The following is a 27530-nucleotide window of genomic DNA, read 5'->3' as shown; positions in this document are numbered from 1 at the left end:
AAATGAGGAATGTATAAGAATACTGTTTTCCAATATACTAATTTGTCAAACAATTCCAGAACTGGAACTTCACAATTCTATTTTGAAAACTTAAAACCAGCTTCTTTTTGAAAATTCACCAAAATTTCCACAATTCAATTACATTTTCCTTACTTCCTGTAAAATTTTTGTTATACAAGTGTATTACTTCTCTTTAAAAAGTTCCTAATGCAAAGAGAATACCAAGAACTCCCTCAGAAGTTCACAGATATACATAAGATTGCTATCAGAGCAGCAACGCTGGTTGCCCAAGGACAAGTGCCTATAAAATTTCTTCTGTCTGTCCTACTACTTTCTAGCTACAGTTGACAAGCAATTACTTGGTGTTCTATGTTCAATTATATTGTGAAATGTTTATGGATTGTAATGGGTATCTTATCTGTTCAGACTATCTGTAATTTGGTGAATTCCTCTGGGAACTGCTTAAACCAAGGCGGTGTCCTTAATGATTATTATGGCTCAGAAATGCTATCATAAAACCCGATTTCCCCACTATTCATATGCTCAGGGTGTATGTGTGCGTATACAAGGCCTTCAGAATAACTCACTGAGTTATGACCTTCTTTATTCAGAAGGTACTCATATTCCAAGTTTTGGTATCAACTGTCAGTAGAAATCTTACCTGTTCACTATACCTAGAGGTCCTCATCATTAAACTTTTGTTAAAGAAAATGTATTTATTTTCCTTGAACACCTAAATTATCATGCTGAACAATTGCTCCTATCCAGAGCAACTGAGTATCTTCCTCCTAATTCAAAAGGCAATAAATGCCCCTTGGGCATATCATTATCACGAAATCTGCACACTGTTATCTTTTAACAATTGATAAAGGTGAGATTGATTCCACTTCAAATTTTTTTGAGCAGAATTCTCTAACAACACAACTGTAGCCATGTGTTATTGCACAGTAAAATGTAAAACTGCACTGATGACCCGCTTACAAATATAATTAGCTTTGTTTAAAAGCTGACAATACTGTTCTCATGTAATATATTCCTTTTTTACCCACCCTTGAGGGATGCTTTTCTAGATGCTTATATTAAAACAAACCAGAAAAACCATAACTTGCAATTTTCCTGAGCAGATGACCTATCCTGAGCAGGAAACACACTGTGTGCACATGACCTACAAAAGCAACTTTCAAGCAGCACACCAATGCAGCAATATCAATTCTCATTGCTCAGCTACAGTTGTAGCAATATTGGTCAGTTTGCTTCAATGTCACATGACTGTGTAAAAACAAATATAATCCCGTACCTTAGTAAAAGGAAAGTACATTGAGTAGCCACCCCCCTCAAACTTAGAGGGCTCACAGAAAGGCTGGGATTCTGAGGCAAGTGAGAAAGACAGACAGACAGAAAGGGCCAACTATGTGTGGAAGAGGAAGCTGAGTGTGGCTAGGAAAAAAACTATCACAAAGAAAAGATAAAAGACACACTGAAAATGGTCACACTTCTTAGAGTGAACAAATTATACAGAAGTATAGTATATGGTATATATATATATATACCATATATATATATGGTATATATACCAGTACAGTTTAGGCCATACCTTGAGGTTTGCAAACTGATATAGGGCACAGAAATGGGACGCAGCAGGACTGCTATTTGCCACTCAAGGGCAGAGGATCAATCTCTTCCAACTTGCAGCTCCATTCATTTTCTTCGTTAATTCTCTTGAGAAGGCTATGAAAGACACTTCTTGCATGCCACAAAGCATACTTAAGCTTCCTCGAAAGTTTAAAAGATTGGTAAGAAAAAGACTAACAAAAAGGTCTAAAATGTATTTTGGCTCCTTTAACAGTTTCTTTAAGAAATTAAAGCACTCAAGCACCCAGACCAAGTGCAGAGCAGACAGTTCAAGAAGGTATAATAAGGAGCTTGCATGAAATACCAATGTGTTTGTCCTTTTGTCCTTTCTGAAAATAAGTAGTCAGAAAACCTGGCAATACTAGTCACAATACAAATTTAAGAGACCCAGCCCAGTCAGGCACAGGACCTATTCTACAAGTCACTTCCCACAGAAGCACTAGTTCTGCCTCTCTCTGCAGCACTGTTTTTCTGTAGCTGTAATAGTTTAAGGACAGAGGAAGGGCATGGTTTATAGAGAGATTTAGCACTGCATCAGCTATCAGGGTTGTAAAAACTAGACAAGCTTTCAGAAATACAAGTCCTTCTTCAAAACCTTGTGTGCCCGAAAGCTTGTGTCTTTTCCAATTATACTAGCTTGGTTTAACAAAAAGATAGTATTTCTGCCGACAAACATCGTCCTGTCTTCTGTGTGCAGTGACAGAAAAACAGGAAAGAAGATCTGCAGTACCACTGCAGTTTACATCAGTGTGTCTTATAGCACTGAGGCATCTATAGCCAAAAGGCATCATTATGGTATTACTCTACCTCAAGATTTAAGTGTTCAACAGTAACAACTGTTCCAGTCATGTCCAAAGGCAATCATTGATACAAGGTACCCATACTGTCAAGACTCAAATGCTAACTTGTTTTTTCTGTCCAGAAATCATAATAAAAATCACATTTACAGTTGAAATGCCAGATACAACTAGAACAGACAGGTTTTTTTTAAAAAAAAGCTTTTCCTGGTTATTTGGTTTGGGCTTGTTTTGTTTTGTTTTGTTTGTTTGGTTTTTGTTTGGTTGGCTTTTTTTTCTGTATTCTTACCAGTGACAATACATACCAGGAAACACTACTGAAAAGGTTTATTCATCTGTTTTGTTTTTTTTTAATTTATTTCCTATACAAGCAATAGACTTTTTGGAAAGAATCTGCTCTGCCAGAATTGCTCAGAACTTTCATATGTAAGTCCAAAAAGGTGGACAGAGTAAAGAAAGGTTTTATTTTTAAAACAGGAAAAACGATTTGTAACCTCCTTCCACTCTAAAACAAAACAAAACCAAGAACTGTGCAGAGACTTCCATAACTAATGCAGTCTGAAAAGCAACATTTATTCAGTATTTTTAAAGGACAGCATTCCTTTGAAAAGCTGTAACTAAAAATAATTAATTTGACAGTCCAGCTGAGATATGTTTATGTCCCTATCTGCTTCTAAATCCTGTGCTAAACAAAACAGGGTGGGTTTTGCAGCTGTAGTCATGCACTTAAGACACTCAAATAACGTCAACTATAAATAAATGAGCAATTTACTTTATGTTTACACTAAAAAATGTTATACATACTCAATAATGTATTCAGCATGTTACTTAATTCAGTGCATCTGAATTTCCATATTCTTGCACTACTTTTTAATGCTTCAGTCCAGCAATTAGCATACTGAATCTTATTAAATATATTGAAGATGCCTTTTTAGTTAGTACAGTGAAAATATACACCTGCAAAACATTTTTTAAAATACAAATAATTTAAGAAACATTAAGTGCTACAGAAGCTGTTACCATCTTAATACACTAGACAAAACAGAACCCATTAAAATAAATACCTACAGTGGCACCATCCAACCAGTTTGATTTGCAGACAACCTGTAAATCTTTCACTGGAAGGAAAGATCCCTGTAAGGCTAATTGAAACCCACTGAGGATAAGTTTGGACTTTTTTTCTACTTATCTCTCATAATCTTGAAAATCTCTCCCCAGAAACCTCAGGGTGGACCAGAAGCTGAAAGCCAGTCTCTGTGGTATTATAAAAAAAAAATATTCAGTCTGGTATGCTTCAGAACCTACCAGTCACACTGGGCAAAAACCCTGACCTTGCTGACGTGACCAGATACTTTTCATTTAATTCTTAATTTATCACAGAAATAATAAAATTCATAAAAGGAATGTACTCAATTACTTTTCGAACACTGTTTCCCAGTGGAACCAAGGAAAGTCAAATCAGGTCAAAATCAAAGACTTCTAGATTTCACTCTGACTTCTGCACAGTATTGCATTTACACATGTAGGGGAGGGGAAGGTATTTTGGGCCACCACATCTCTGCTTCTTGGTAGCTAATCCACACATTGTGGTACAATGGCACATCTTTCTGCCTTCTAGACTTAAATCCACTGAACACCAGCCTCCACCAGCTCATTCTCCCAGACCAAAGGAAATGCTCCAAAGCCAAACTGAACCATGTGCCTCTGCAGTCATTCCCATCTGCTCTAGTCACTACCTACCCTCACAGGGACACCTCCCATCCCATGGTCAGAGATGCAACATGCTCCTATGACACATGAAACACATTGCAGATGCACAGCACACATTTACCCTTCCTTCTGCATCAAAGTTGGTTTTGCCTTTGATATATGTTCATTTAAATTTTCATTTTTTAGAATGCTGAGCCTTCCATAAATGAGATTCAGGACTATAAATGCAATGATGAAGTTAAAAGAAGTTCTATCACAAAATGCAGTATTTTCACCTCTTGCCACAGAATAAATGGAATATGCTTATTTTAATCCATGTAGTTCTCCTTAGAAACCACAAAAATTGAGGCTGTTAATTAAAATAATATGGCAACCACTTCCTAGCTGTAAACTAAAAAAAAAAAACAACCTTGAAGCAATTGTAAAAACACAAGCGTGGCTCACGCTACAAAGCACTTCATTCTCAATTATTGTTCAATGCGATGACTCATGCAAGTCCACCACTGAAATGTGTGTGTCAGTAATTCAGTCCTGGGGACTCTTCATTCTTATTTGTTCTGATATGCTACAGGCGTGCTATTACAGTCAAAAAAGGATCTGTGTACCAAAAGGAGGTTTCAGTGAATCTCTTCAGCAATCATAAAAACATTGCAAAAATACATCACTAGCATCCACCTTTGTGACCCACTTAAAAATATTCTCACGTTCTTGCCAAAAGCACAGTGCTGCTGCATTACCTCTTCCAGATTTTTACCCTAAAACTGAAATACAATGTACTGCTCTGCCCACAGTATATTGCTAATTATACCCCAAATGGAAAGAATTTAGCTTCTGTATTTTCACCTCTTCCACTCTGTTCATTACAGCATTTCACACTTTATAATTGAATGCATACTAATATTAAAGCAGCAACGTATGTCAGAAAAGCAATAAACTTGACTTGTCACACTAGCTTCATCTCAGAATAAAATATGTAGAAGTATAAATCACCATTTCTGGGAACAAGACAACACAATGTGATCGTAGAATTGGTCAGTGAAACACACCGGCTCTTAAAATTTTAAGTCGATCACATCCCTTTGGGCACATTCTGTATAACCAATGTAGCTTTAATCAGACGCATATACCAGGAGATGCTTGCAAAATTAGCATTTTCCACTGTGTAATGCAGTACACCGAAGAGACAAGGTTGTTGGTTTGCTTTTTTAACATGAGAATGGGAAAACAAAACATTTACTACTTCTTATGCAAGTATTAGCAATAAGTAGTGTTGTTCAGCGTTTTCTTTCTTTTAAACAATCTCTTGGACAGATTTAGAAGGAAAGGTGTTTTCTAAAGAAAAAATTTTCTTGCCCATTCAACTACTTATCTTTAACAACTAACAAATCCTGTATTACAGTTTCATTCCTACCAAAATCAGTAGGATTCTCATATAAAAGTATAATATTCAGTAAGCCCGGTGAAGAGTGTTGTATAACATATCACCTTGAAAGGATGAACTTTCTTCTACACCAATGCTCAAAAAAATATTCCAGCAGGAAAATCTGATAGCAGCTGCAGACCCATCACAGAAAGCTAGTTGCACTAAAGCCACTTCTCCCTTCAGTACAACACATTTTTGACCCCACCATATCCGTTTTATACTGCCATACAGATATATAAATTGGTAGTCTCAGTTTCACCTTTCACACCTTTTCTGCTACCAGGAAGATTATTTACAGAAACAATAATTTTTATTAATAACAAGCTTAACCCAGCATATTTTAAGTGCACAAATAAAAAACAAAAACAACAACAAAAAAAACCACAAACATTTTCCTTTCATCTGAGTGTCTCTCATGTCAATCACTGTTAGGTGAAAGGATGCACAAACAGTACAGCTCAATCCACACAGCAATGATGCAGTGACCCAGAGAATCTAATGGCCTAATGGCCAACTGAGTAAACAAAGCAAAACGAGCTAAAACCAAAGGGCAGCATGCACATTAGCATCTTCTCCACTTAACTGGTATATACTTAAACCTAGTCCCGTATTTCCACATCGTGCAACAAGACTTCACATTCCAACAAACAGCACTTCCTCCATTGTTTCCAAGACACATATTATGCAAAAGGAGAAAAATAGGTGCCCAGGTTCACAGAAAAGTTAGAGAAGAAAATATGGAGAAATGAAGAGTGATCATCGTACCACATATTTCAAAAATAAAATCCAGTTTGCAATTGAAAATTATACTGACAACCAGAGATGGTTCAAAACAAAATTCTGGATTTAAACATCATTCTTTCCTTTAGGAAAAGGTGACTGTAATTTTTTGAATGAACCTGATACAAATATATACATGAATCTGTCTCTCAACAATAAATATAAAAGTCTATGTATTTACAATACACCCACACACCTGCATATAGACAAAGCCTGTGAAAGCAATTATTTAAGACTAAATATTTTCCCCCTGCTTCCCTTTTTCCTTAAAAAGAGGTTTGTTATTAACATTAACATAAAAAACAAAACCACCCACTTCTAAATCTTTGGTGCACTTATGTTAAGAGGGCAATATTAGAGTAAATGAGTAAGTAGCACAAAAGACAAGAAAAAACACATTGTATCCTTGCTTTTAACTTCAGTACATACAATGTAATTCCACTCACTAACATAAAAGCAAAGCTTTCTTTTCAAAGAGCACACCCAAACACAGCCCAACTAAAAAGCAGAAACACACTAAGTCCTCACACACATCCAAGACGCTCAGTACACTACTAGGCATCATTTGCACTTTCCATGAAGCATTACGCAGAGGAGAGAGATGCCAGGAATATGGTAAAACACAGCTGAAATATTAGCTTTTACCAACTGATTTGTTCCTTTCAGAAAAAAAAAAAGTTTTTGTATCATTGTAGTCACAACAACGCCTTGCACTCTGAAGTTACAGCATTTTACTGCAGGGCATCTCGACATTTTTCTGAGAAGTTCCACTTGCCCCTTTTTCTAACAAATTAGAAGTTTTTCCAGAGATGACAGTTTTCCCCTGCCACTGGCTGTTCCAGTTTGCAGCTTCTAGAAAACTGGCAGACTTCAACCAAACTCCTCTCCCACTCCCCTGCTTTTCCATTAGTCTTCCAAGTCAGACTTTAATACTGTGTAAAAGCAGTCAACTATCACAACTTTTAAATCCCTTAACACATGTTTATTGAATCTGCCTGGGAACTGGGAGGTGCTGGAGAATGAAGGAGAAAATAGTCCAAACCAAAACCAGACCCGTTTCCAGAGAACCTCCTCCTCATCAGCCTCATGTGCTTGAATTTACTAGAAAGACTCCAATAGATCCCAATCACATTTGGATTAGTCTTCAGCCTCCTTCATATAGTCCTGTCAAATTTCAAGCAGAAATACTACCAAAAAAAGAAAGCTTGCTATAGTTTCCTTTAAAGCGTAACACACATGTTGCTTACCTCGCTGTTGTGGCCCCTCAAATTGAAGTTGATTCTCTGAGGGGTGTTCCGGTCCCTCCTGCAATGGCTGGAAGTAAAAGTGACGCCTACAACTCCTCTGCCATTGCCTGTTGCCAACCAGCCTTCCTCATAGTACCGCCTCCTGCACACCGGTTTCTCCTTCTCACTTTTGGGGACTCTCCCTTTCCAGGAGAGGCAGAGGATGTTGGAATCGCTGCAAAGAACAGGCCCATGTTCCACTGCTGCATACATGCTTTTTAAATATTTTATTTTTTGACATAAGAAAGTAATATGTCTAGTGCACAAAATTTAAATCAATTTTTTTTTTTTTTTTTATTGATAAGACTGACCTGGGATAGATCATTGAAAGGGAGGAGGATGGGGTCAGTGTTTATAAATATCCACCAAATGCATAGTGAAAAATTCCTCTATAAAAGATGATGGCAGTTGGCTAAGAAAAAGTAACACTTAAAAAAAAATTCAGGTTCATTTTTGTTTTTGAGTCTGTAGAGTGAGGGTGCACTTATCCTTTGGAGAAACAGCTACTTCATAAGAGGCGCTCAAGAAACGGTTAAGTCATCTTTTTGCTCAACTTGATATAATCTTTATACAGCCTGAGATTCCAGTTTAGTGTAATGCAATTCCAGAGACAAAGAGTTGCAAATGTGTAGGTTTCAAGTAACTTAAGGCTTTTAAGATTTCCTCCAGTCAGATTTTCTTCAAAAGTTCAGTTGCAGAAATTTAAACACACGCACATACATATATATGTATATATATGACATTCATCTTTTCCAAGCTGCCCTCTGGCATATCTTTTCCAACTGATGTATTTCTGCTGCTAAAGCTGAAAGAGATTGCATAAAGGGAAAAAAAGGCACACAAACCGTGTGAAACAACAGACCCGAACTTGTGCAGGCACTGATGTGCCAGGCCAGTTGGGAAATCCCTCTTGGTACTGAACCGCTTGTTGGACTCAAAAGTTTTTGCAATCCAAAGCCAATCCAATTTTCATCGCAGCACTTTTTTTCCACCAGAGACCCAACACAGCCTGAACTGTTTATCACACTATCTTGCCTGCTTTCCCACTTTTTGCTGCCACACACGAATGAAAAAGAAACCCCCTCTTCATTTATAGCAGAATCAAAAACGCTCTAAAGCTTTTAGCTTTCAAAGCAGGTAAGTTTGCCTCAGGTGAACCATGAAGTTCTCTCTCCTCTGAAACAGGCTAAAATGTCAAGCTGTTTTTCCTTTACTTTTCCCTTTTTTCTGCTACAAGGAATCACAGACTTTTCATCCTACCGTAAAAAACAAATGCCAGAATTAAAGCACATCAAGTAAGCACTCTTTCAAAATCTTCTAAAATTCAAGGAAGGAAGAAATAGAATCATTTAAAAAAGAAAAAGAAGCAGCATTAAAAATCTGACTTCCTGGGTTCGCTATTTCTCTAGGTATTTTCTTTGCTTGTTTGATCGGATCTTTCCTTCTTGATGCTTGTCTACAGCACAGATTCATAGTTCCAGACACAACATTTGCAGCTGTACAAGAAGGAAACATATGAAGTATTCCAATCGTTTTATTTGAATAACATTTATGAGCTCAATTAATTAGTATTTATACCACACTAAGTGAAAAGAGGAAAAAGGAGAGGGAGAAAGAATATGCAAGTTTGATGACCTGGTGAACTCAAGAAGGACAACGAGGTTTGCTCAGTTCAATGCCCAGACTTGTCCCATAGTTCCTCAGCTTATTTACTTCCAGTCATCATTATTCAACATATGGTCATGATTTATTAGTCCATTCACAATCTATTGAGCCCAAAACAAAATGTGCCAAAGACCACACATTATTCCTCTGCAATAACAAAGTCCGTTTCCTCTACCCTCTGTATTCTTGTTTCCCTCGCAGCTATTGATTTAGATTGTGGAGGTATTTATTCAGCTTTTTCTGTGTAGAGGGTGTTTTTTCTTCCTCTTTTTGCAAACTTGTTTCACCTGTGAAGACCATGTGGAAAGCTGAACATTACTGGCAGGTGTCTTTCCATGGGTTACTGATTCCTGTGCTGTAAAGGTGCTCCATCTGGTTCTCAAATTAATTTTCATCAATTGCAAAGCTCTCAGGAATATGCAAGAGTAAGTCTATGTGATGACAAAAACATGTGTGTTTTCATGTACATGCAGTGCACACATCAGCTCACTCAATCTGGTACTCAGAGCTGCATCTGCCTTTTCAGTTTAGTTGTGGTAATCTTGTAAAATGCCCGTCATTCAAAGCTTGAAATCCCTGGATTCTTCCAACTCTGAAAGACAAAGCACACACACACACAGAGAGAGAGAAAAAAAAAAAAGTCAATAAAATAAGCCACAGAACAACTTAAAGGTACAAGCACTATTGTTACAGTAATTAAAGTATTATGATTAAGGATTTTACACTGGATTCCTATAAATTATCTGTATCATATATAGATACATGCAATATTCAGACACACACATATAGTTATTTGATACACACACAAATATGAACTATAGAATTTTCTTTTTCACTTCCAAAGTTCCCCAAGCTTTTCACAATTGACATGTATAACTTATAAAATGTATCCAGGAAGGATCCATCAAGAGAAAAAAAAAATAGGAAATTTCTTTTGACCAGTTATTGGGGCAAACTCTTAAAGAAAGATTCCACAACTTTAGAGTGAGGGTAGGGAAGCGGGGTCTCAGTGACAGAGCAGGGACAGAGTTAGACCCCGAGGCACACAAACAGAATCACAGAATGGTTGAGGTTGGAAGAGACCTCGGAACATTATCTGGTCCAACCAGCCTGATCAAGCAGGGTCACCTAGAGCCAAGTGGCCCAGGACTGTATCCAGGAGGCTTTTGAATATTTCCAAGGATGAAGACTCCACAATCTCTCTGGGCAACCTGTGCCAGAAATAAAAACGTATTTCCTGATGTTCCGACGGAACCTCTTGTGTTTCAGTTTGTGCCCACTGCCTCTGGTCCTGTCACTGGGCACCACTATAAAAAGCCTGGCTCCCTTATCTTCATTCCCTCACATCAGGTGTTTATACACATTGAAAAGATCTCCCTGAGCTGCTTCTTCTCCAAGCTGAACAGTCCCAACTCTCTCAGACTTTCCTCATACGAAAGATGCTCCAAAGCATGAAAGTACAGTGCTAAACTTATCAGTCCCAAAGGAGACAGAAGATTCCCCCAGGGCTTAAATTACTGCTTTAAAGAGATCTAAGGTACTTCAAAATTAAAGCTTAGAAGTTTGAATCAAGACAGATGAATTTTAGAGACTACTCAAATTCTGCATAAGTCTCCTTCTAAAAAATGGGTAGAAAGTTCCCCAAAGTCAGTTATATACAGAAGAGTGTAAATACAGTAGAAGAGATCAAGCAAAAGGCTGTCCAGGATATTCCAGAAGTTGTATCTGAAGTGCACACATATGCACAGTTGTTGCATCGATACAGTTACTGTTAAAGAGACCTCATTTAAATTAAGAATTGCATTCATGACAGACATCACAGCTGTAAAAATGGTCTTGTCTGTATTACATACAGCACTGTACTAACCTCACATTTTGAGTAATTAACCATTTTTTTCAGTCTAGTATAGATGTACCAATAATATTAAAAAAAGAGAGAAAAATGTAAGAAAACAAATTTACAGATATAAAGGCAACGTCATAAAGTGGTGTACTACACTATTTGGCTAGCACACTCAACAGGAATACTGCCCATGAAGTTTGGTGAGTCACTACCAGAACTTTCCAGCATCACTACTTATTGAAAATTTTAAAATAATGGCTGATACCGATTTTTTTCATCATAGCATAATGAGGATATGCAAAATGTCACCTAGACTTTCCAGATTTATGGTGCTTCTAAATTACAGTCCAAAGAAAGTTCATATAAAGGAAAATTCAGAAGAAATTTCAGAACACAAGAAGAATCTCTGCGCTTATCCCATAAGCAAACTTGCCACTATCAAGGATCGGCACTATTATTTTCATACCCACTGGGGTCTTTCTAACAACCGTCTGCATTCAAGAACTGACATGTTATATTAGCAGCATGTCTGTTATGATGCAAGCCTTTACTAATCTTACAGAGAAACAAACAAAAAAAATGGTTTACTGAGAAAACAGAAGGTCTCTGAAACACCAGTTAGAGCAGCATGAGGTAAGCATTGAACAGAATTGCTTGAATTGTGCAAGTACCATGACTTTACAAGTGGATTTTAAAATGCAAACAGCTATAGATGCAGTGCATTTGCACAAAATCTGTATGCAATTCCTGTCCTTACTCACTGCGTATAAAATTAACAAGTTTGAGAAAAGGACTCTTCTGTGTCTTGGCCAAAAACCTTCTCTCAGATGAGTTCCACTTACCATCACTTTCAAGATTAGACAAACCAAAGTCATCTCCTCTTACAAATATCCTAACTGCATTAGGAATGCTGGACAGGGAGAAATGAAAATCTAAAATAACTACAAAAGGAATAAAGTCAGTCATTATTCAAATACCTCTCTCTCAATACAATAGACCCTACAAGAATATTTTACCTTTAAATCACTGAGGGTCAATGCTTCCTTTATGTTGTACTTATATTCAGTAGACAAGATAAAAAATACTTTCACGACTGTAGTGTCAAACACTATCAAAAAGGCTGAATTAAGATTACATATATTATATATTAAGATTTAATTATTTCCATTCCCCTCTCCTTCATTTCCACCCACTCAGTATTTCCTAAGAAAAAAACTAATTGAAAGATTCAGATGCTAGCCCTCCCTCAAAAAAATCAGTGACTAATTTAGACACCCCTCCTCTTCTGCCATTCCAGCAGTTCCACAGTTTTGCTCCTTTTCACATGTTAGAACCAAGTTTTTTGCCTTCTTTTTCCCTACCATGAAACATCAGAGTAACGGCGGCTACTTCAATTGTAAAGCACGTGTAAGAGCTGAGGATAAAAAGCATTATGGAAAAGCTAGGTGTTACTTGCACAATCTTACCACTAATCTGAATTCAGTTTGGTCTCCCCTTATAGAGAATTTGGTCTTCCAGATGAAACTCATCCAAACTAAATTTTTAACTGCAGATTTTTAAAAAACAAACTTGATGCATCTTTTCTTTCAGAGCAGTGCCAGAGCTAATCACAGAAGTACACTGGATTCTAAAAAAAAATGTACTATTTCTGGCATTACCAGGACACTAAATATCAACAAATTGCAGTTGCCTACTTTTACTCTCACTTAAAGGGCAGCTGAAAAATTGCTCTGGATTTTTCCCTTTAACAAAGGGAGATGCTACTTGAACTCATTCTCTAATACTGTTTTGAGTCTAAACCCAGTGATGTAAAATGCTTAAGTACAGACATCTGATTAAACAAAAACATATTAGACCTGTAACACAGGAAAGAAAGATCCACAAGTATTTTATTTGATTTTGCTTTGACAGCACAGCTCTTCTTGAATGCAAAACCAGCAATGTTATGTTTCCACATTACAGAGATAAATTTAGGTATTAATTTTTTAAAGTGAGCCTATTAACAGTGGCTCTCATATTTTAGTGTCAATATTTAACTCATCATTTTTATATAAGTTAATGGAAACAGTTAGAAGATAAAGTGTAAGTGTTAAGCCCCAGTTGGACAATCAGAAAAATATTTGCTTTTTCTCATGCATCTTTCAATGAGGTGTCTCTTTTGTTGACAGAAAGAAGTCATGCACCAGCAAGTGTACCAATACTGCAGCGAGCTCTTCAGCATTTTATGTTTATTCAAAACCCCACTCTTCAAGGCTCCAGAGCAGAGTATCTGAAGGTGAGGATAAAAGGAGACCAGGAGGGGAAGGAAAGCATAGAAGGAAAATTGAGGTGAGTACACACTATTTCTAAATTATTATCTTAAAAAAATCAAAACAAAACAAAAAAGGACTCACAGCCTACATTTTGGATTCTGACTGCCCAATCATCTTATGGAATGAAGAGTAAGCTACAGTGTTTGAAAAGTCAAGCTACCAGATTTCAGGATTTTTCAGTCTAACCAGATTTCCTTCCTGTCAAGCTTGCATACGGTCAAAGGAAACTGCAGTTTTGCCTCCCTTTACAGTCTAAGAAGGAAAAAAAACCATGAAAATAGCAAGATACTTTTAAAAAATGTGATACCACAAACTTGCATTTTGTTCTGAAGGATCAAACCACAGCTTGGTTCTGCACAAGCTGATGGCAGATGATCCTACCAGCTATCAAATGGGGACTGTGGATTTAACCTTTAAGGTTACTGCTGAACACTATACTACAAAACTGGCACATTCTGTAATACAGTCACTGTATTACAGGCCAAATACTACAGAGCTGGAAGCTGGTAAATTTCTCTATTTTATTGTTTATACAGTCCAATTTAAAAAGGTAACAAATTATTAAATAATCCTATCCAAAAGGAAAGAAAATTATTTAACAAAATTAACTACTCAATTCCTAAGTGGCTGAAGTACATAGAAGAAAAGATAACTGGTTTGGAAGGATTTTTTTTTTTTTTTCCATTAAAAAAGCGCCAATTCCATAGGGGGAAAATGTAATTTCAACCTGAATAACTACTGGTATTCCTCTTCTTTCACTCACCTCTTCTAATTAGCTTTGCTTTATTTACCTTCTATTGTGGTATGTCATTAAGGTTAACACCTTTCTTTCATATTACACAACAATACAAAATTAATTTGGAGGACAAGATTCTAAACAAATACCAATAAGCTAACTAGTGGTTGTAAAAATTTTCTTCACTCCTAGAAAGGTGAAGGAAGAGCAGAGAGGAAAAAAAAAGTTAAAAGATGCTTGATTTTTGTTCCTATTGTTCTTAAATGGTTTTCTCTCCATGTTGTCCTTGCTTAATTCTAGAAGCTCTTCCCCTACTCAGGGACAGCTGCATGGCCTGGGCAAGACAGTCAGTCATGCTAATCAAAGATGTAAAGAGATCTGTACCCCCTGCACAGCTGCACGGAGACAGATATGTAGCAAAGGTGTAACACCAGGCAGTGTGATAATAGCTGCCAGACCATTAATACAGACATTGTAATGTTAGTTATATGCACCTATATATCATTAAACAAATAAAACTGACAGAAAATGTATTTGTTGGCATATTGAGAGAAGTGAAGCTTGTATTAGTGGCTGTTTGGCAGACATTCATTATAAACATTGACAAAATTTATTTCAACATAATACTTTGAAAAACTACAACCAGCTCCTCCACCAAATTACATTCCCAGAAAAGTGAAAATGAAAAATACTAGTAGCTGATCAGCATTTCTAATGTGCTGAATGACCCTCCTGGGTTCTTATAATAGGGGAGAAGGTAATATATGTATGTTATATACATTTTTTTTAAAGTGCAAGACCCTTTCTCATGTATAGCTGTCTTACAGGAAATATAAAGGAAATATTCCGATTATTTCTAGCACTATTATATATACTCCACTTTCAATGCTTGATGCTACACCATCAGATTAAATGGGAGTTAAATTTAAAAAAATACAGTTAGTAAGAACAAGCAAGAGACAAATTTTAAAATGCCTTCAGGAAAAATATTCTCAAGAAAAACATCAGGAGTCCTTAAGCAAACTCCTAGAAGCTATTGATTATGAGTTGCCAAATTTCTACACATTCTCCAAAAGGTGGAGGTCTGAAGACATGAAATACAGTAAATTGTTAAAATCCCTGCCTATGGAAGAAGTGAGGTAAACAGCTATGCTGTTCACAGGGAAAATAAGTTAGAAAGGATAAAAGCAACTGCAGAACAGACTCAGCCCCAAAACTAAGGATATTTGAGCTAAACAGAACCTACCAAAACATATCAGAAAGAGTACCTAACTTAGGTGTGGTTTTCTGTTTGGTTTTGATTTGTTTTTTTAAACACTTTCTTTAACAACTATACACTTCATGTGAATAAATATTATATCCACTTGTGAAAGAACTGCTGAAAGTCCCTTTAATCAGCTACTGGTCAAACATGTTAATGGGAAATTTCTGAGTCAAATAATGCTAGATCTGTCATGTTTATATGGCAGGGAAGCAAAACAGAAAAATAATTGAAAGCTAGACTTCACAATACAAAGCATTCAGCTGCAAGACAAACAAAAGATACTTCTGCTCCCATAGATCTGATCTCCTCTTTCTCAACCCCTAGCACCGCACACTGTGCCCCTCAATTAAGACAGAATGACCACTGTAGGTGCTGCAGTCTGAACTACATCTGAGAGATGATCCAAGTAAAAATTTCAGAAATTAAGATTCACAACAGCTTAAGTAATATAAAACTGGTTTGCTAGAATCAGCCACACTCTCAGCTTCCCTTGTGGCAAGTCATAATCCTTCAGCCTCTCCTAACACAGGCACCAGCACTCTTCCAGTCGTGCAGTTCAGGAAGCTGATCCTGCCAAAAACTTACCCTCCAAAAACAGCAATCCATTTTAAGGGAGCTTCTTTTAGTGAATTCGCCATGACGTGCAGCAGCACTACCGCCAATGTAAGAAAGGGGGTGGGAAGTATGACACCACAGCAGCCTAGATTTCAATCAGTCTGAAATGTGCTTAGAAGTTTTTTCCTTTTTGTTTTAAATTGAATCAATCCCTGACATGGTCCCAGTGTGGTCCCACATTCAGTTGCACTGGCAAAATAGAAAAGGTGGAGCTGTACAGCACAAGTCAGAAACAGAAGGGAAGAGTACTTGCAACTGGCACTGCCACTTGAAGGCTTCTGATGACAAATATCGGGCACAGAATATTTATGAATTCAAGGGTTTGCCCGCAGAAAGGAGGAAAGCAAAGTTTGCCTCTTGAGGATGAATGTAAGATGGCTACTACAATGTCCTGGAGCCAAGGCTACCTATCAGCCATGAAAATATGCCTCATTTTCAAATAAATTGAAGTGGGCTGAAATACTTCAGACAGATGTTGAAAGACCTGTTCAGAAAAGAAAAATATACAAATAACATGTATTAGCCTTTTAAACAAGTTGGAGATTTACAGCACTGAAACATGCATTCAAAATCTTTAGAGATTAAATGTGAAGTGTGACCAAGAAAATTCCCTTCACTTTCAAGTATCAACCTTTTCTCTCAAAAGGGCTGCAATCCTCACAGCACAGGGAACACTTACACAAGGCATACTTCAGGGGATATTTACTTAAAAAGTGGCAAGAACTGTGTCTCATTAATGACATTCAAAGATCTTCAAGGGAGGGAGACCCAGCTCTTACCAACTCTTTTCCACTGAACTGACTGCACTGACCTTGCCTGTAATTACAGAGCAATTTCTTTCCCATAGGAACATTCAGCAGCCTGCAAACATCCCTCGAGCCTGCAGCAGTTCCAGCTAGTTCCTAATTATCTCCAATATCTGCCCACAGGCTCTTTGAATACTTCCTTATGAACATACATTGAAGTTCTGATGTCCTCCCCCAAAATCCCAATACAACTTTGTATGGGACACATGTACTGCAACACTGGAAACAAAAACATAAAATAAAAAAAGGAGGGGGAGATGAAGAAAATAACAGAAGCCATTAGTTTTTAAAATTCAGAAGAGCCTCATAAACAGTAATTATTTCTGTTGGACAGCAAGACCTATTTCAGTCAGAAATCTGATAATTGCTGCAAAGCAGTTTGCGTGCAGTGTGTTACAGCACGGAAAAACGATGCATCAGCCTGCGGGGAGGGAGCCCCTGGTGATGCCTGCAAGCTGCATCATAGGTGTGAAGTGGATTGCTGGGATGAGCTTCCCATCAAGCAGCCCTTTGCTCACCACAGGCTGCTCAGCTACAGCTGTGAAGCAAGACACTTCTCACACAGGAGGCTTTCAATGGGTTGGACTTATTTTTATTTTTTTCTTCTTAAATACGAAAAGAAGTGTTGCAGTTTTCAAAGAACTCTGGTTTCTCAGTCTTTGGCTCTGAGACGAAGAACTTAACTCTAGTCCTGACTGTCCCTCAAACGTGTCATAACTGAAGATTTCGGTCTGTGTTGGAGAACTTGCACCCACCTCACGACCACTGCTTAGGGATCTAGATGCAGAGGAGGGATACTCCTGCCCTCACAATAAAGAAATGCAAAGCTAAGGAACAGCTTCACCTCCTCCCCATACCCATCCCCTTTTACTTCAAGTTCCCCGTTTTAAACTTGAGGTTCTGGAAGTTTGTGCCAAGGTCTCTAGGTTAAAAGAAGCATATAACATCATGAAGACATACAGACTTGAAGAGTTGTCACTTTAGAGGCAACCTTGACAAGCAAGAGTCACTGAAGAGGCCTTTGTAAAATCCAGGAGCTTTAAATGAATGCTTGCAGCAAAGCAAAGACTTCTGTACAAAAGTGAGTTGTTTCACCAGCAAGACTCAAAGGGCATGAGATTAGCTGCATACATAGGTGCCAAGTTAGGTGAATAATGTTTTCAAGTTGCTCTGTCTGCATTAATATGCCAAGTGTTGACTGGTCACCTGTACAGAGAGAAGCAAGGAGGCCAGCAAGAAGCAGGCATCCTCTACACACAGTCATGGTCTAGTGGGTAAGCCAAAGGCAGGAAGGCAGATTCACACCTAGGTAAATCAGCACAGCAGTCTTGTGTCCAAGTAGTTTACTTTGTAAAGGTCTTCACAATTATGATTCTCTCTTCATCCTGGCCAGATGTTCCTGCTAGACATATGAAAGATTTAGGTAGATAAAATATAAAATTTTGAAGTAGGTATAAAAAACTGTACTATGCTGTAGTGGCAAACAGCTCTATTATTCTTCTTGCATGACTGTGACACTACAAGCTTTCTAGTAAGAAGTCCATAATAGGTAAAAATTGCAGATTACAGAGGTATTCATCGGAAGGACAGCTATCAAGGATTGTGTCTTCGATTTTCTTAATACAAAACTATGTTAAAATGATCACAGATGAAAATGAATAAACAGGGGAAAAGGAGCAACATGAGTTATTTTAAATAGGAAGTCTGAACAGTTCACTTTAATGCTATCACTGTAAAAAAGAGACTACTCAACTTTTGTTTATAAAATTAATTTCTACAATTAACTAAAAATTTAGCTGAGATGTCAATTCCTCCCATTCAACTTTGTCAATCTGCTATTGAAAGGTATAATTTTTAATATAAAATTTATCCATTTTATATTGTATTGATATATCTATTTCTAATTAACATGTTAACATCACAAGATAGACAGACTTCATGTAATTCATTTAGCTCTGTACATCTACCAGATAGTGCTTGCTTCTAACTATAGTCTCTATGAATTTATACAAATGCTCTTCCATTGAACATTCAGGTTTCACCAAGAAAGTAAACAAATGTAAATTTGTGGGGTTTTTAAAGTAAAAGTAATATTCTCACTACTTCCTAGCTAGTCCTCTAATTTTATTTCTTTTTTTTTTTTTTTCCAGGAAGTCATATAAATGCAGTAGCTGTCAAACTTCTTGGACCAAATTATTTCTCTTCCTCAACACAAAACTCTCAATGCCTTTCAGCATCTTTACCTAACCTATGCTTGCAAGATTTCTTTTTTTTAATAAAGCTCAGATTCAGAATCTACAAAGCATGAAAACCAAAAGGGAAGATTCATCACTGCAGTTAAATCTATACCTTTTAGATAAATATTCACACAGAGCTAATACATTCACATGCACACAAAGCTAAAGCTATCGACAACTAAAAAGTAAAAAAAAAAAAAAAAAAAATTCACTGGCATTCTTTGTTTGGATTGTCCTGTTTTCCATTGCCAGGTTTCACCTTACTGCCTTTCCCAAGAAACACAAGGACCTTCAGATGATGATGGTAAACTTTTCAAAACAGCCAGAGAAAAGACTGACTTGACTGAAGAACGTCAGCTTTGTACATTTTCTCCTTCATTTGAAAACTTGGATTTGGAAAACAATATGATTGCATTTAGTAGATGATGTGCTACTTAGCAGGCTGCCTCCGCTAAAACTGACAAATACAGGTGATACTCCTGCAGTCATGCTTTGCTCATGCAAAGGTTGCCTTTTTTTTTATTTTGGAATATGACTATAAATTCCATCATGTTTGTAGACTCTAGCCAAAAGTAACAGTAAGAAGATAAAAGAAATCCAAGGTAATTTCATAAATAATATAACTCTGATCTAAAATTTTCCAGCTATATTACATAGTCACTTTTTTCCTTCTGTGACTAGACTTACACAAACTTGTTTCAGTACAATTTTTTATTACATAAGTACTTCACAAAATACCTCCAGAGCTGTATAAAAGCCTAATATTTACTATACTAAGTGCTATTTCTGTATGTCTATGTGAAGGGGTGAAAAAGCAGACCAATCAGAGGAAAAAAACCCAACAAACTGGTAACATATAATCCATCCTGATCATTCCCTCTATAAAACTCAACATCTGTATTGAAGGTTCTTTTTCTGTATTGAAAATGTCTGCTTGCAAAGTGCTCAAGGAAGATTCTGCTTTTTCTGGTAAGCAGCTTGGCAAGGTAACATCCTAATCTTGCAGTGTCAGTGGTCCCCTTGAGCTTACAAAGTCTATTAAAACAAATTACATTAAAACATCTTTTTCAGGATTTCTATTCTATAGCTTAAGAGGGTCAGTATATTCCAGTTTCTTTTTAGATTCAAGGAACATAAGACAGTATACTACTTCAGTATCCAATGCTGTCATGACACCTCAATACTTTCTCCATTAACTGTGTATTATGCACAGACCACAAAATAACAGGAGGTTACTAGGAGAAAACTACATGCTTTCTTACTACCTATACTAGCCAGGTTGCAATGAAATCAACATTTCAGCATCTGCTTGAAGCAGCCATTACATTTGATCTGTAGTAGATGGATGCACAGAACAAACATTACTTGGACAAAAAGGTAAAACATACAGAATTTCATAAAGCTGATACAAAGCTTCTGAAATTAAGTAACTCAAGAGTGACATTTTAAGAAAATTCTATCCCAATAACTAAAATTATGTATTACTTTGCATTTACTGTTCTACTGAATGACAGCATGAAACAAAGACAGCTGATGAACAAACAGAAATTATAATATCAGAATACAAAAATTATATTCCTAACTATTAAAAGAATGAAAAATCTAAATTAAACATGGGAAAATCTAGTTCATCAGTGATTCTAAAACCTCAAACAATACCTGACACAGATGCTGAATCAACCTACCAACTCTGGATTGGGCTGGTTGATTAAAAAGATGTAAAATATAAAACAAACAAAATAATCTGTTATACTTGGTATATAATCCAAAGATTATATGTCTGCCTGAAATCAGCCTATTTCTTTCTAAAAAGTTATAAAACAAGGCATTACATGTAAATACCCTATCACAGCAACAGCTGTATTACTGCTGCTGCTATTTTTCCTTGTGTCCATACTGTAACGTATTTCTCTCATACAAGGGGCTGTGTAATGCTTGTGCCACCGGTCAAAAAAGAACATGGAAAGGCTGCCAGGATTATCTGAGAGAAGAAGGATGAGTAACTAACTCGTAATGTTCCCAGGATGAGCATTTCAGTGCATTAATAAAACTGCAAAGCCATAAGGGAGCATAAGGAAATGGCATACAATGTTCCAAACGTTAAATATACCCTTAAATAACTGTAACATGGACAATGAATGAATAAATGTTCCACAATAATCTTGAAAAAAGCAAGCCCCCAAAGACGATTATCATATAAAAACAAATAATTTTAAGAATTAATGCACCTGACAGATTTGTAGTATGTCAGTTATATCTTCCAAATATTCCCCACAGTGTCACTGCTACAGTAATCCATCCAAAAATGTATCACTAGGAATGGGAGTAAACAACATTTTACTGATGGGTAACCACAAAACCCATAAAACAAATATTCCATCCTTTCCTGTCCATCCCTACTGGATACAAAGTCCTTAAGCAAGTAAACCCCAAAAGATGCGTACGTGGCACTTAAGGGGCCTGCTAACAAAATCAAATTTTCTTCCCCTTGCTCTCAAGAATGATCAAAGTATAGAATTAGGCTTAGGAGCTCTCTAAAACTTCTTTCCTGTTTCCATCCACACAGATATTCTATCCTTGGTATTCCAAGACAGCTATGAATTGTCTGCAATGCCTATCTGGTCCATTAATACCATATCCAATCTATCAGATTTCTTTTTAGCTGCTTAACTACAATTAGCATCTGAAGCAAAGTACTCTGAAGTCTTGGAACTGATGTAAGCAAAAAAGTGTACCACCTCATATTCACTAAAGCTTGACAAACTAAAGCTCAAAAAAATATGTTAAATTGATATTTCAGTTGACTGAAATGAATAACATGACTTTTTACAAATGTAACTCACAGGCTTTGGTTTGCACTTGTATGTTTACAAATTTTAATTTGAGATTAAGAAATCCTTCTCACAGAGAGCAATATGAACAGTAAAATAAAGCAAGACACTGCTAGATTCTAGACAGACATACCAGAGCAATGAAGAGCTGCAGGGATACAATTACAGTATCTTCTGCTGGGCAGTCTCCCACTGGGATGGGGAGCACATACACTGGCATGTTCTACACTAAAATCATGTTTGCTTCTTATATAGAGCCTTACAGATGTTTTAGGATTAGTCTTCTACACGTTTCAACATTTTAATTTATCAGAATGTTTAAGCAGAGCATATCAAGGCACTTAGAGTTTCGTAACATTCCCCCATGCAATGTGTTCTGATTCTTGGATCTGTTGCTCTCCTTGCAAAAGCCAAAAGCCAAAGTACAAAGCAACTGCTATGGGTTGATAGCAAATGCCCTTTATTGCTGCTTCTCAGAACTGTACCCAGACCACCCAGAGCTCTAACAGGTAAAAAAAACCCCAAGCCTATCTTCTGAACGGCCATGTGCAGTTGCAAAGAAAATCAGGATACACACATAGGTCATCCGTTCTGTTCGACATTCGTTATTGATTTATTTGCTCTGAAGCAGACCTACAAATAATTGACACCTAATCAATTTTCAAAAAAAGCTTCTGTAATTACATCGGTATGCCCTAAGGAAACACTACTGCATTTGTCATATCAACCTTCTATGATTCAAAAAACTAGTCCTGCTCTTCCCACAAAATTAGTAATACTAAGAGAGCTCCAACACTCTTCAACAGAAGAGCTGATACATGACTGACAGAATTACCATTATCAACGGTAATCTAACAGCTTTATGACATCTCGTCTCTTGAAAAACAAAGTTTTATGGCAAAAGTAGTAGTACATTCAGTATACAGTAAGACAGGATTGCTTCTATAAGATCTTTCTCACTACCTACAATGCCTTGAATGCACACATTACAAAGTCTTTTTAGCAACCCTGTAAGATAGGTATGATTCCTGTTGTAACATATGAGGAAACTAAAGGTACAATCCTGCAAGACAAGCAAAGTGTTCAAAGCAGCCTATGCTACAAGAAAGACTTCTTAACCTCCACCACCTCTATAACCCACCCTTCCTAGATCGTATTGGCCCTCCTCCTTCTGTTCACTGCTGGGTGCCTGCCTGACATCTCCTTGTGCAGACTCAGTTTCCTAAAACATCAGAAAAATAAAGTGAGGAGTATTCTGTGGCCTCAGGGAACTGGATCAACTCCAAAGGTTTGGATGAGTGCTGGAGCTGAAGCAAAGGAGCAGGCAGGACCCACAAGACTTAAGTGCAAGGAGACTTCAGAAACAGGAAAGTGTTAGATCAGCTCAGCTGCACCATGAAACTTCCCCGTGGGACAGAGCTGGACATCCTCCTTAATACTGAAGGAAAAAATAGCATTGAAATAAGAAGAAAGGGTTTACCATTACTGGCTTCCTGTCTGTGCTACAATCCTATCATCACTGAATCTGGCTCATCTGATGTTTTCCTGCCCACTTCCATCCTGCTTCAAAACTTACCTATTTTGGATCCACAGGAAAAGCCATAATCACCATTGTGCTTTTTGTTCTCATATTTGAAAATATCCACCAATATTTGGTGAAATGCATCTTGTGTCAAAACACTTCTCCTGCAGTTCACTGCAGATGGACAGATACTCAGACCAAGTTAATTCAATCATCAAGCAAGAAAATTTGATCTAAATACACAATTTTAATTTGATTTTGCATTTCTACTCTTTTCTGAATGAAAGCCTGTTACTAGATAGTAACTTTAAATTGATGCTGGTTTGCAAGTAAACAAAGATTATATCTCATATTTGTTATTTGTTTTTTCTAACTTTAATGCTATAATACATTCACATTTAAGTAATTACATAATTTAAACACACATTTATTCAGATTGATGATTTTCCTATTTGATGTTAAAGAATGATAAATGGTCTTTCTCACTTTCTGGACCAGGTGTTCTCCAAACTGCCATATATGCACCACTGACACACAATATATGCATACGTAAGACTGCAAGTTTGAAGTGTTGTAAGACTCAGCCTAGAACAAGGAGTTACCAATGCCAACGGTCAAATTCAATGTCACTAATGTTGTTGGGGCTAGCAAAAAAATGTTGCAATTTTTTAAAGGATTACATTTTAGGATTATCCAAACTCACAACTGTATCAAGTCAGTTTCAAAGGAAAGTAGAATCCCATTTACACAAATTCAAGTTTTACAAGATTTAGAGAGAATTACTAATAAAATAACATTACATTACATGTTTTAGATTCATATGCCTCTACTAATCATGTTTTCCACTGAAAATGATTTTTTTTATTATTTTTTTTTTTTAAGTAAAAGAAGCGTGATCTTTAAGCTCGTGAACTGAGGTGACTTTCTGGATACTACATCACTATATCAGTAGAAATAGAAATAGCTGATCTCAACATCACATTTCATTCTTATTACATTTTGTAAGCAGAAAACAATCCTTTTCAGTTTCTCCTTTAAAAAAAAATGACATAAACTACACTGAAATAAAGACGCAATTTTCTATCTATGCCTACTGAAGAAAATCTGTTGCAGACTGATCTGCCCCTTCAGCAAACTGAATCCAATTATTTACCCAGCAATTTACTTCATGTCAGTGATGTGATGTACTTCAAAACTTCACTAAAACAAAAATTTAAGCAATACATACTCATATTACCTATTAGCAAAGCTATTTTATTTAAATTTGGCAACTTATGTTGAAGGCTAAATTTACCACAACAGACTTAGACAGAAAGTTCCACTTAAAAATAGTATCTTTTTATATCCATTTTTAGCTACCCTGTAAATGCTCTCTAACATATCATAGTGGGGAAAAAAAAAAAAAAAAAAAAAAAAAAAAAAAGACTTTTGGCTATGGCATTGTCAGAAAGGCTCCTCCTCCATTACAAACCCAGGTCTGCACTTCCATCACAACACAAAAAGGTCCTGAATCTCAGTTTAAAAGCTGACAATGAAGATAAAACCAAGCTAAAAAGCCAAATCCTAAAGCAAACTGCATGAGGTACAGGCACACATTCTCTTCTAATCATTCAGCAGCAGACTGGTGATAGTCTCTAATAGGTACAGCAGGGGAAGACATATCAAACTGTCACAGCCAGACGGATATATTTTGTCTGCTAAAGCCCTTTAGACATATTTCTTCTCTTTCTTTAAAACCTCAGGAAAATATAAAGTCTTCATATCTCAAATCTCAACATATACAAGTTTTCAGATGGATGAATATGGCATAATCAGTACCTGTGTCAGGTTCATAATAGAGGAGCTATGGAGAAATTATTATTTCTACTTTCCCCTCCCCCCCTCAAAGCCATCTATGTATAAATACATGAGAAGAAAAATGGTAATGGTTATTTGTAAAACCTTGTAGTGTCATATGGCAGCAGTGGGTCAAACTTTAGAAGATGGCTTCAACCTGAGCAGTGACTGATCTGCTTCCTACCAGGTGAGACATCAGGTCATGACAAACATTATCCTGGTCACATAGCTAATGACAGAGTTGGAGGGAATCCCTCTAAGAGGAAAGCAGAGACACAAGGAACAAGTTTCCTTCTGGGAAAATGGGGTGAATTAAGGTCATACTTAGAACAGGCAGGTGGTTCACAGGGTAAAAAGAGCACTAGATTAACATGTGGAATTCACGCAGTTTTATTTTGTAGCCATGATGCTAAAGCTCTTGGGCAAGAGGCCCAAATCAGACTTCAGGCATAGTATCAGTTTCCTGGACTGAGTAACAGGCCAACAGCTTGTACATACATACTACAGAGCATCATCTGCCATCTCGCACAAGGGATGTTTAATTAGCCTCGTAGGGATACAGCGTCTGGGGGGAGGGGGTGGAAGAATCTGTGTTCTTCATTCTTGTAACAGCATTTGTAAGACACTTCTACACTCAAAAAAAAAAAAAAGAAAACAAAACCAAAGTTATTGAAGCATTTTTTTATTAGCATGCCAAGGAAAAGCTAAATCATTTAACATGAGAAATTACATGTTCATAAAATCCACTAAGCAAGACAATCCTGTCTCAATAAATTAGACACTTTAAGTTCACATAGGGAAATAGCAGCATATTATTAGAAATACAATGTACAATCAGCAATTAAGCGAAACAGATAATATGCTGATGAAAAAATTAAGATGTCAGTGATTCTTTTCTTATTATTCCCATAAAGACCCAACTGATAGAAGTGTACAATAGGTGTTTTCCTTAAAAAACTGATACAGATTGCAAATTCCCGAGAGGAGAGAGTGTGTTATCCTCATGCCAGATTCTTTCCAGGAACATTTTTGGCTATCACTGTAATCATATACCATGACTGGGGCTGGGGAAACAGGACAGGACAAACAAATACCTCTGACAACTCATATGTCCGTCTCAACCTAAAACATTTGTATAATACCAACAGCTGAATTTCATTTTTTGTTTCTGTACAACACATACATGCACCAAAAAACAGCAGTGGAAAGCAGGAAGCAACCTTTCCAACTGATCAAGGCCTAGGTTCAGCTACATATGTCTTCATATGCTCAAGATATGAACACCCTACGATACCTTGCTGATTTCAGGTATAACCACAAAGAACCAGGGCATTTGACTGAAGTATATTATGACTATACTACACAAAATCAATTTCAATGATACTAAGGATCTAACAAGCCACCAACAATAAACATTTCTTTTCTAGCTGAGAAAGCAAGCTGCTGTGTGGCAGCATTTTCAGGCTTTCCACTGACATCATGCTAAGAAAGAGGTAATTGTTCCAAGGCAGATTTAGACTTATCACCAGCACGAGGGAATGTCTTGTTTATAATTAGACTCATCAATAAGGATTTCAGAATCTAGAGGACAAAAAAAAAAAAAAAAAAAAATCAAACACAGGAAAAAACAGACCTACTATAGGAATAACCTAAGATTTTGCCCATTTTGTTTGTAAATGCCAGAAAAATTCTGCAGAAGATACTCCATGTGAACAGGTGCTAGGACAAATAACTCATCATTTGAAGCATCATGTTTCTAAAGCCTTTGATCCTTCAAACAGTAACGACTATGGGACATCTCTATATGAAGTCTGAAAACCTTAATATAAGAGAGATTATGGCTTTCAGAGCAGTGGTATACACCGTTTTTTGTCTGAATAGTGTTTTTACCAGTTCCGGGCCTGAAACTTTCCAAAACACTGAACAAAAGGTCTTTGGCTGTCAGTTCACAGCAAGTGTGCTATAAAGTGTACTAGATATCCTAATGCTGCCAAACAAGCTGTGCACTTCTGAGAGTTTTATTTGGTGTGGGCACCAGTATCTCCCACAACTTTTCCCTCCCTATTATCACTTATTTGTACTTTAAAATGAGCAGCTTTGAAATATCCTGCCAGAAAAGCTTGGAAGAGAAGGCTTGAGTACCATGGTACAGGCCACCTAACAAACATCAATCTAGAGAGTAAAAACCTTAACGGTCTCACTTTGAGGAACTACGCACAGAATCAACTGCATAGC

The 27530-nt window shown here is 36.9% G+C and overlaps 1 protein-coding gene across 9 annotated transcripts in view; it reads right to left on the bottom strand.

Annotated features, from left to right (window-relative positions):
• Window positions 1–27530, bottom strand: part of TULP4 (TUB like protein 4) — a 165638-nt gene that overhangs the window by 127011 nt on the left and 11097 nt on the right. For 2 of the 9 annotated variants that reach the window (XM_042795672.1, XM_042795671.1), the window contains exons 2-4: window positions 18175–18271; window positions 16034–16547; window positions 7590–9885 (exon numbers count right to left, since the gene is read on the bottom strand). In XM_042795672.1, coding sequence (XP_042651606.1) covers window positions 7590–7841 — 252 coding nt within the window. In that variant the 5' untranslated portion in view covers window positions 7842–9885; window positions 16034–16547; window positions 18175–18271. The other 7 variants (XM_042795670.1, XM_042795676.1, XM_042795679.1 and 4 more) reach the window with 6 other exon arrangements.

This window comes from Tyto alba, unplaced genomic scaffold, assembly GCF_018691265.1.
Source record: "Tyto alba isolate M040663 unplaced genomic scaffold, T.alba_DEE_v4.0 Super-Scaffold_22, whole genome shotgun sequence".
Taxonomy (NCBI): domain Eukaryota; kingdom Metazoa; phylum Chordata; class Aves; order Strigiformes; family Tytonidae; genus Tyto; species Tyto alba.
Note: the sequence above shows the minus strand (reverse complement) of the source record. Positions and strands in the feature narration are given on the sequence as shown.